General features: G+C 36.6%; 1 protein-coding gene across 1 annotated transcript; it reads right to left on the bottom strand.

The window, feature by feature from the left end:
- Window positions 1-1,146: 1,146 nt before the first annotated feature.
- On the bottom strand, window positions 1,147-7,408 carry ppa2 (inorganic pyrophosphatase 2). Its single transcript, XM_079758591.1, has 12 exons — window positions 7,204-7,408; window positions 6,408-6,472; window positions 6,221-6,265; window positions 6,060-6,113; window positions 5,321-5,440; window positions 4,902-4,988; window positions 4,675-4,801; window positions 4,411-4,538; window positions 4,170-4,255; window positions 3,922-3,991; window positions 3,380-3,419; window positions 1,147-2,341 (listed from the first exon to the last, which is right to left on the bottom strand). Exons 1-12 carry the CDS (start codon window positions 7,376-7,378, stop codon window positions 2,319-2,321), a joined length of 1,020 nt encoding a protein of 339 aa, XP_079614717.1. The 5' UTR covers window positions 7,379-7,408; the 3' UTR covers window positions 1,147-2,318.
- Window positions 7,409-9,178: the final 1,770 nt, after the last annotated feature.

Genomic DNA, 9,178 nt, shown 5'->3' with positions numbered 1-9,178 from the left:
TCAGAAGGCAGCTGGCATGCTGTGGGGGTCTTTAAATATTGTAAACCAACTGTAAGATACAAAAAAGTTTGTACAGTAAATTAATTTTCAAATGTATGCTTAAGATTTTAATGTTGTCAAGAAGTAGTCTGACTTTTTTTTTTTCATTTGATGTATTTTATGCGTTGAAACTGTTTTTATTTCATATGGTGCTATTTGACATAGTAGTTACATAATGTGAGGCTGATGAATGATATACAGTATCTACCTGTCATATACCTCAGAACATGCTTGGCAATAGGATAACATAACAAAGGTTTATTTTAGTCTATTATCCTTCCTCGATTACTCAAAAACGTTCACACTCGCTGAATATTCAGGTTACCAACAGGCCGAGAAGTTTATTTCTTTCCCATTTTTGTTATCAATCTGCTAGAAAGAATTACTTAAACTTGAAGCTTTGATGTTACTACAAATCAGGGACATTTTCAACTAAGTACGTCTAAACCTCCATCTTGATTCAGTTTGTCTTTTTCACCTCATTCAGGGACTTGCCTTCAGAATCCTATTAGAAAGTCTTGAAGCCATACCCAAAACGAAATTTATTTTGTAAGTAAAAAAATGATAAGTTATTTTATAGTTAGTTGGCTGGTTGAAATCTTATAAAAAAAATGCCATTTGAATTGAATATGCACTGAGTTGACTAAAGGGAAAGTATGACACTTACTTGTGAGAAGTAATGTAGTTTTATTTTGCTAAAAAAGCAAGGCCAGGGCAGTTATTACAGTAGTTGCACGCCATTGTGCTTGGGTATAGTTCAAATTTATTTATAACCACTAAGCAATTGTATAATGATAATTTTGCCCCAATTATTTGATTTAATTGATGTGATGTATAATGTTATGAGTTATGTATGAGTGACCCCAATCTTTAACATATATTCTATCAATTTCTTAAAGCACTTAATTTCTTTTTCAGGAAAAAAATGTAATAAAAGAATTACTTTATTTAAAATAGATTGTAAATGTGTTAAGGAAAAATAATTTATGTCACATTGTACATACCATGCATTTGTATTACACAAATACAACTCACTCTTTGTTGTTGATATTGTAGGTTCATGTAGTTTTGTCAAATATACTAATACATCAAGTACCAATCCTAAAGTAAACATGGTTTCTTTATTGTTTGAGTTAACAGAAAACCCCAGTCAGATAAATCTAGACAGTTTTTGTACATACTAAACTCCATTGCCACAGCAGTTTTTTACAGTTATACAATCCGGTTAGCAAAACCTTCAAAATGTGTATTTGTACTTTTCCCATTTTGTAGAGAAATTATAAAATTATTATGTTGTACAGGACCCAGCTGAAGTAGCAAGTTGAGTAAGACAAGGTGATTTATAGCGGGTTTTATGCATAGCCATACTCAAGGATCAACATTACTTGAATGACTTTCAGAGCTTAACTTACGAATAAAAAGGTGCTAAGCTCTGACGTTATGCTAGCAGTTGATAAACAGAGGTTTGCAATTAGACACTAAAAAATGTTAAAAAACTGCAAATTCCTGTTTGTTTTTTTCAAAGGCTTCCCTAGTTTTCCTGAAGTATGGTATGCTAAAAATGGAATTAAAAAGGTTAGATACTGTAAGTAATGTAATGTACTGAACGCAGTTTATTTGAAAGCTGTTCATTATATCATTCCTGTTATTGCTAAGATGTGGGTGTTTTTAATAAAGGTTATATTTATTTAATGCACTTTGATTCGTTTCTCAACTTAATACATGCCGTCCTTGATTTACATCTTCTTCCAATGGTAAGGTAAGTTTTAAGTAAAACGGGGAAAATAACGTAATGTTTATAGCATATGATTATTTATTCTTTCAAATGAATAATATATTTTCTCAGTACAAAATAAATGTGGTCTTAATAAAATAAAAAGCTAGATTGAGCGCGATGGGTCACATGACATGGAAATGATTATAAGATTTTATGAAAGTGAAATCAAAAGTAACCCTGTGATCAACATAATTATTTTGCAAACATCTTTAAAACAAATATATACCATGTATTCAGCCTAAAATATATTTTAGTTTAAAACAAAATATTCAACGGTTATTTTACCTTTCAACCGTATAATTACATGGTTTTGAAAAAGGCCATTTCAAAATGTCATTACATTGTCCTATATTAAATGTTGGCTACCAAAGCAGAGACCATAGCCTCTCTAGATAAGTGCAGACAGAGTGCTTTCAACATGAGTGGAGAATGGGAAGGTCTTAAGTGGACCATAAGTGGACTTTTGTTGTTTTGGCACCATCTTGAGGAAGTCAGATCCCCTTTAGAGAAAATGCCACTTGTCCACTGTGCAAGGGAAAACATGTATAAAAAGGCACAAACAAGCATGAATAAAGTAAAGAAAAAAATTAAAGGTTTTCCGCTTCAAACAAAATGTTAAATATGGTTTAACCTTATGCACAACATACGGTTTATTTTTTTTGTAGGTTTTTTCAATATAAAAGTGAAAAACAAGAAATTGCGCATAACGACATGCTCTGCAATTTTACCAGTAATATATGAGTAATATGAGTAATATACTGCCAGTTGGACGAGTATATTGGGCATGATAAACAATATTATCAGGAGAGCGAGCTCCATCAGTACCGACACATCATGGTTTAGCCTCTAGAAAATTCATTATGACTTTCCCAAGCTGTTTTGTTATGCTTGTGTGTTTTAGAGCTCAAACTCTCAGACTTTTACCATTTAAAATATGGTCAATATTCCACAAAGAATTCAGCAGATGATTCACACAACTATTAGTTGTAAAAAAGTAAAATAATCTTGTTTGATGTAAACTATATTCGTTAGATCATGTAGTATGGGTCTCCTGCACGTTCCACGCACTAGATTAAAACAGAGGGGCGACAGGGCTTTTGCTGTGGCACCCGCCATTGGAACGAACTGCCGCCTTCAATTAGAGACGCTCCTTCCGTCACCATTTTTTATTCTAGGCTTAAAACACACACCTCTTCTCCCTGGCCTTTCCTCCCCTGTTGTGATATGTTGTTTATTTTTATGTTTTTCATGTATGTGGTATTCTTTTATATGCCTTTTTGCACCACGTGCGGCACTTTGGCCAGTGAAAACTGTTTTTAAATGTGCCTTATAAATACATTTTACTTAATTTACTTACTTAAGTGTATTTGCTTCACCGACTGACAGGGACTGTGTGACTGGGTGTCAAGTGTGCAGTTATTATATACTCTTGATGTTATCTTATGAATAACTAACTAATCATCTAACTTTAGTAGTTACCGCTAACAGACATGGCTTCTCTTTTGCGGTATTACATAATACATTTTAAATAGTTCAACTTTTGAGTGTTTTCTGTAAACTTACCCCCAGGAGACAAAGGAAGGGCGTTACTCAATGCAGGAGCCTAAGAAAGGAACAAGGATAAATGTTATTGAATACAACATGAAAAGGGGCTGGGGGTACGATTTGAGAGAAGAAAAGAAAGCAGCAGAAGATTTTGAAAATAAATAACCCTCTTCCCCCCCCGGCCCCCCTTTTCTCTCCTCCCTATGTACCTCTGCCATTGAGAAGTGTTGCATTCAATCACACCTTTGGTGGAGTTATGATAACGCCGTGTGTGCGAATCTGATTGACAGGCAAGATGGATTTGTGAACCAATCAGGGAAGAGGAGATTCCCTGATTGGTACGGATTGAACCAGGAGTCTAAATTTGCCGCAGTCTGAGTCAACAAGAAAATATATTCTCAGAGCAACTAGCTTCACAGATGGCTTTGGTTTTTCTTACAAATAACACTCAAGATTATAGCTCGTAAATCTTACCCAGAGCATTTTTCAGGACACATGAATATATGTGTCCTTAAAGATGCTGTTTATATAAACATGCATGTGTAATGTATTCATCTTACTGATTCAACCACTTTTCTGGCGTCCTCCGAACTGCACGTGAAGGGGCTCTCACAGACAGAAGTGTTTTTACTGTTGTCAACGAAAACAAATAATGAATGAACTACCACTCCCGATCCAAAATAAAAACACAAAAATGTTGTTGACTTGCATTCATCAAGTTCCATTGACATATCATACATTTATAACAAGGATACATATTTCATGCATATTAATCTAAATAGAGATAAATATACATGCCTACACTCACCATTCTATCGCTCCACTGTTTGTGCTTTTCTGCATGAGAGCCTTCCAGTGCTCATGAGTGGATTTAATTACCTCCATGGCAAAATCCTTAACAAAATGTCCAATAATCGAGAACGGTTCAAACACATATGTACTTCATTTTGTTGCATACAATCCTCATGCCATTTAACATTTCTGCCCAAATGAATGCATAAAAGAGCCTATGATTCAATGATATTTAATCTAAATTCAACAGTTGTTACCTTGTCTTTAAACTGTCCTTTGAAGGCAAACTGGTTTTCGGGCTTTCCGTCTGGCACCTTGTATTTTCTGAACCAGTCAACAGTGGCTTCTAAATGACCAGGCTTCTGTTTGCGAACATCGTCTATACCTAACACACACACACACACACACACACACACAAACACTTAAATATTCGTATGCCAAGCAGGTATTCGAATCGCAATTCAGTATTCAAATTCTTAGGTTTCTTTTTGGCATGAAATATAAACATGAACTTGACCTACTATTCAGGTTTTGGGCATCTGGGTCATCAGCGTTGACAGCGATGACCTTCCAGTCGGTTTCTCCCTCGTCAATCATGGCCAAGACGCCAAGGACTTTGACCTGGATGACCTGGCCTGGCACGCACACCTGATGAAGCACATGAACAAGAGTAACCTGATGAGCTGGTGGTTGGAGCGGTGGCACCATTGTGTTCAGTTAGGAAACCCGTTCTGTGTGCAGCTCGTACCAGGGAGCCCACGTCGCACACGTCTATGGGGTCGTTGTCTCCACAGCACTTTGTGTCTTTGTCTGTGTGGTCGGGGTCCTCCCATGTCTGTCAAAACACATGCCTTTAGAACAAACAACCCTGACACAATAACTTGCCAAGAGGGGGCTGTATGGGTGGATGAAATTTCGAACCATATAAAATGTGTTTAATAAAGCTCAGCCAGGCTGAGCTCTTCAAAAAGAATAAGTTTCCGAGAATTATGTTTAAGTCATTCAATATTTCACGTTAGTAACTTTTGAGCTTCAACTGTCACACAAAGAGCTTCAATGTGGAGCATATAACCAGCCCTTGTTTTAAAAGTTTCCTCCACTACTTCCGATGAGTCTTGTGTTTGTGACATCAAAAAAACCTGAATAGCAAATTAGGGTTTCCCCTACCTGTGGGAGCGCCCCGTAGTTCCATATGTAGCCCTTGTGTGGAAAGACATTAGCCACGTAGCGCAGTGCTCCTTTCTTCACATCCTGTTTGATTGGGTTTAGCACCTCTTTCGTAGCAATCTGGGCGGATAAAGGAACAGAAATACAGCCTGACTATCTTTACAAATCCTTCGAATTTGATGATAAGAGTTTGAAATATGAGGCGGGGAGTACATTTACTGAGCAAGGATGGAGACTGTGTTTAAGGCAGTTGGATATATCTGAATTCTGAATGCAGAGCAACATCTCAATAAGTTGCAAGGGAAGGAGGGATGTTTTTTCCACTGTTTGCAATGCAGCCTAAGCATTCACTTCCGAATCAAAATTAAGGCCTCAGTTTCCATTGTATGAAAGTATGTAGAATGAGATTGAACATATATTTCACTTTTTCCCCACAGTCCATTGCAACTGGTGGGTCAAAGCAACAAAGAAATACAAAGTTCGATCCAAAATTTCCCACCATGCTCATGACCAAGAATATTAACTGCACCCATCTCAGTCTCGGTCTCTAATTAAATGAGCATGCGCAGTGGCATTTAAGCACAGAATAAATCTTGTGGATCATTTCTTTCAACTCACTAGATGGTATGAGGTGAACACAAATCATGGTTAATTTACATCTGAACAAGGACAATTTCAACACTTAAATTTGGGGTTTTAGCAATCTGGCCAGATCCTTGAAGGGCAAAATTTCATTTACCTCCATTTTTGCGTTTGACCATCGAGGTACCTCGACAACCATGTTGAAAAGCACCTGAAAATGAAAAATAGAAATAGAAAACAATTAATGTTAATAATTATCAAAAAAAAGAATAATAATAATAATAATAATACACAAATGCTCGATTAACTAGGCATTACCTCATTCTCCCCCTTCTTCATTTTCTTTGGTGGCACATTACTGTCCTAAAACAAGGCAAAAAGAAAGACAAATTGTTGCTGGCAGTATTTCAGTATTCCTAATTTATGTTTATTAACGTTATACCATAATAAACTAGGCAGTTTAAATGCTAAGTTCAAATGCTAAATCCAGTGGTTTATCAGTCACCTTCTCCACCTCTGCATGAAGTGGAATGTCATGGAATGGTGAGATGTATTTTCCATCGGATGTTTCTGGAAGAAAATACATACAGTACATAGAAACGCAGTTAGGTTCCTTTGCCTAGAATAAAAGTTTATTGATTTAGTAATTTAGGAAATAAATAAACAATGTTAAATGTTTGACTGTCAATTAATTATCTCAAGACATTAAAAGACACAAAACTATAAGTTAGTCTAGTGTGTCCTTCTCTGATCTTGCAAGTGTTATCTTATCTCATCTGTTTATTTACTTTATGAGTAGAATGTGGAGTGCATGTAATTAAATCATACGGCCTACTATTATTTATCATTTTCCCGTTTGGGTCAACTCACATGCATTCTCCTCCCAAATAGCTAGTTTTTAATGAACTTATCTACAGGCAGCGCATTACAGAAACGAGCTGTCGTTTGAACCACCCATCCCAATGTTTTGAATGACAGCTTCTTGAAGCTTATTTACTAAACAGTACACGTGACCGAGGAAGTGTTTTAGAGCCTGGATAAACCCAAAGGAGTCAACGGCCTGGTACAAGTCGAAAACGACTCAACAGCCCTTATCTACTAAACGGCATTCAACATTTACAACCGAGTCATTACGGTCACGTTAGCAATGATTCAACAACCGAACGTTTTCCTTGACCTCCATATCGACCACCTTGCTGACTCCCCTTCTACAGACATATACGGCGGGTAAAAAATGCCGTTATACACAAACGACGCACATTTTTTTATCCACTGTTCCCACTGTGATTCATAAGACTTACTAAAATAAATCCTGTAGCTTTGAGAGTTCGGTTGTCCTCTCGCCTCCGTTTCATAATGCAACATTTTTCTGGAATATAGTACTGCTGGTTGCCTGACAAACCTGATCTGAGTGGCAGACTGTGGGCTAAAGCATTTCACTACGTTTCCCAGCGAGAAGCGCACAAGTGCTCTCATTGTAGCCGCTCAGTTTCACGAACTCTCCTTCCAAACGTGAGCTTCGAGTGAAACGTGAATCTACGGAATCCAGGAAGGACCATTGAGTAGCAGTATCAAACTTCCGGTATGATTTTCAAAATAAAAAGACATACCGGTACTTTCCAAAGTAAGCGTCATTTTGGCTAATTGAATAACGTTTAATAACACAAATTACTTAATAGAAAATATTTTTACTTTTTACTTTAAGCAAGTCCTCAACTTAGGTTCATGTCTGAACTCTCACATTAAAAGCAGAGCGTTTATGAGGACGTGTTCGCCGTGGGGGCAGCTAGTCGTTGCCGTCGTTACTGCTGACGTCAGTATGCTTCACTGTCACATGTTTCATGAGCACACTGCCACCTTTGTTTACCTTTTTATTATATTTCATGATCTTTATCAAACCTTCATCTTTTATTAGCAGTGAGTTAACAGTGGTAGTAGTAGTGGTGGATATAGTAGCAGTAGTAGGGTAGTCTAGTAGTCTAGTCTAGGTAGTCTAAATGGCCTTTGTAAAGTCTGAAAGAATACTTAACTGTAGATTGGCGGTCCTTGTTTCCCAACCCCAATTTAGAAAAGCAACAAACTCAAACACCAGGGACTTTCTTAAGCTGCCCAAGCAGGTTAAATTATATGAACATCTAAGATAATTTGAACATTGATAGTAGAACCTACAGTCAATAATGAGATCAAAGTCCTGTATCCATTGTACCAAAAACAAACAGGAGTGCCAGCTGTCTCCAGGCCTTATGTATTACTGCTGTTTACCTTGAGGTATATTCAAACAATATATATACATATTAACACCAACATAATAACCACACCAGCACACCACACTCTGATGTGTATAGTCACACTGTTATTGGAGTGCTTTGATGTAATGCTAAGATGGAGCTCATTCATGCATCACAAAGCATTGCCTCATGTAACGAAATACTCATATATATATAATACAATTTGTTTAATGAATACTTTTCATGCATATATAAAATAGTCGTTCTAGTCCTATAAAACAGAATAATAGAGAGCAATATGTGGGTGGAGATAGAAAGCCTCAAACAGGTATTTGATAAACACAACTCCAGGGTGATCAGGAAACATAATATGAGGCCCTATTATCTGTGCTCTGTTTGGGAGGAGAATGTTACCATTGTCATTGCTCTAGGTGAGAACTTAAGTGTCAGGTTGCCATGCCCACAAACACTGATGTCACCCTGGTGTTAATAAATTACCAGGCTCATCAAAGGATATGGGATGTAGTAAGAAATCGCTTGAATATGGAGCAGCAGGTTATGGGAAATATTAACCTTTCATTGTGTAGTGTAGAATATCAAATGGGTTAAACTTCTTTTCACAAATAAGTAACACAGATAGAGGTGACTGTTATAAAGGTGATAAGTTATTATGATGAATGCTTTTGGGACTATGCATCTAACTATTACATATTTTCTGTTATATATGTAACCGTCACCTCCATTTGAAGTATAATCAATGCAGTAACGTCATGTAGTTGAGTAACGGAAAATAAACAATATGTGTGTACTTGGATCGTTCTTATGGTTACATTTTTTGATCTAGCTTGGTGGACAAGACAAATTGCATTTTATCCCTGATTATCCCTGGTTGTATAATATCATTATCTGAGATCTATCTATATAATCATCAATTTACTTTGTAATGTATCATTTGTATGTTTGTTAAAGTGTATTTTAAGCTGGGCCACCATAATATTGCAGGAGACTTACATAAATATAATGTCAAACCTATCTAGGTTCTATCCCT

This window comes from Pollachius pollachius (genome assembly GCF_949987615.1).
Source record: "Pollachius pollachius genome assembly, chromosome: 2".
Lineage (NCBI taxonomy): Eukaryota > Metazoa > Chordata > Actinopteri > Gadiformes > Gadidae > Pollachius > Pollachius pollachius.
Note: the sequence above shows the minus strand (reverse complement) of the source record. Positions and strands in the feature narration are given on the sequence as shown.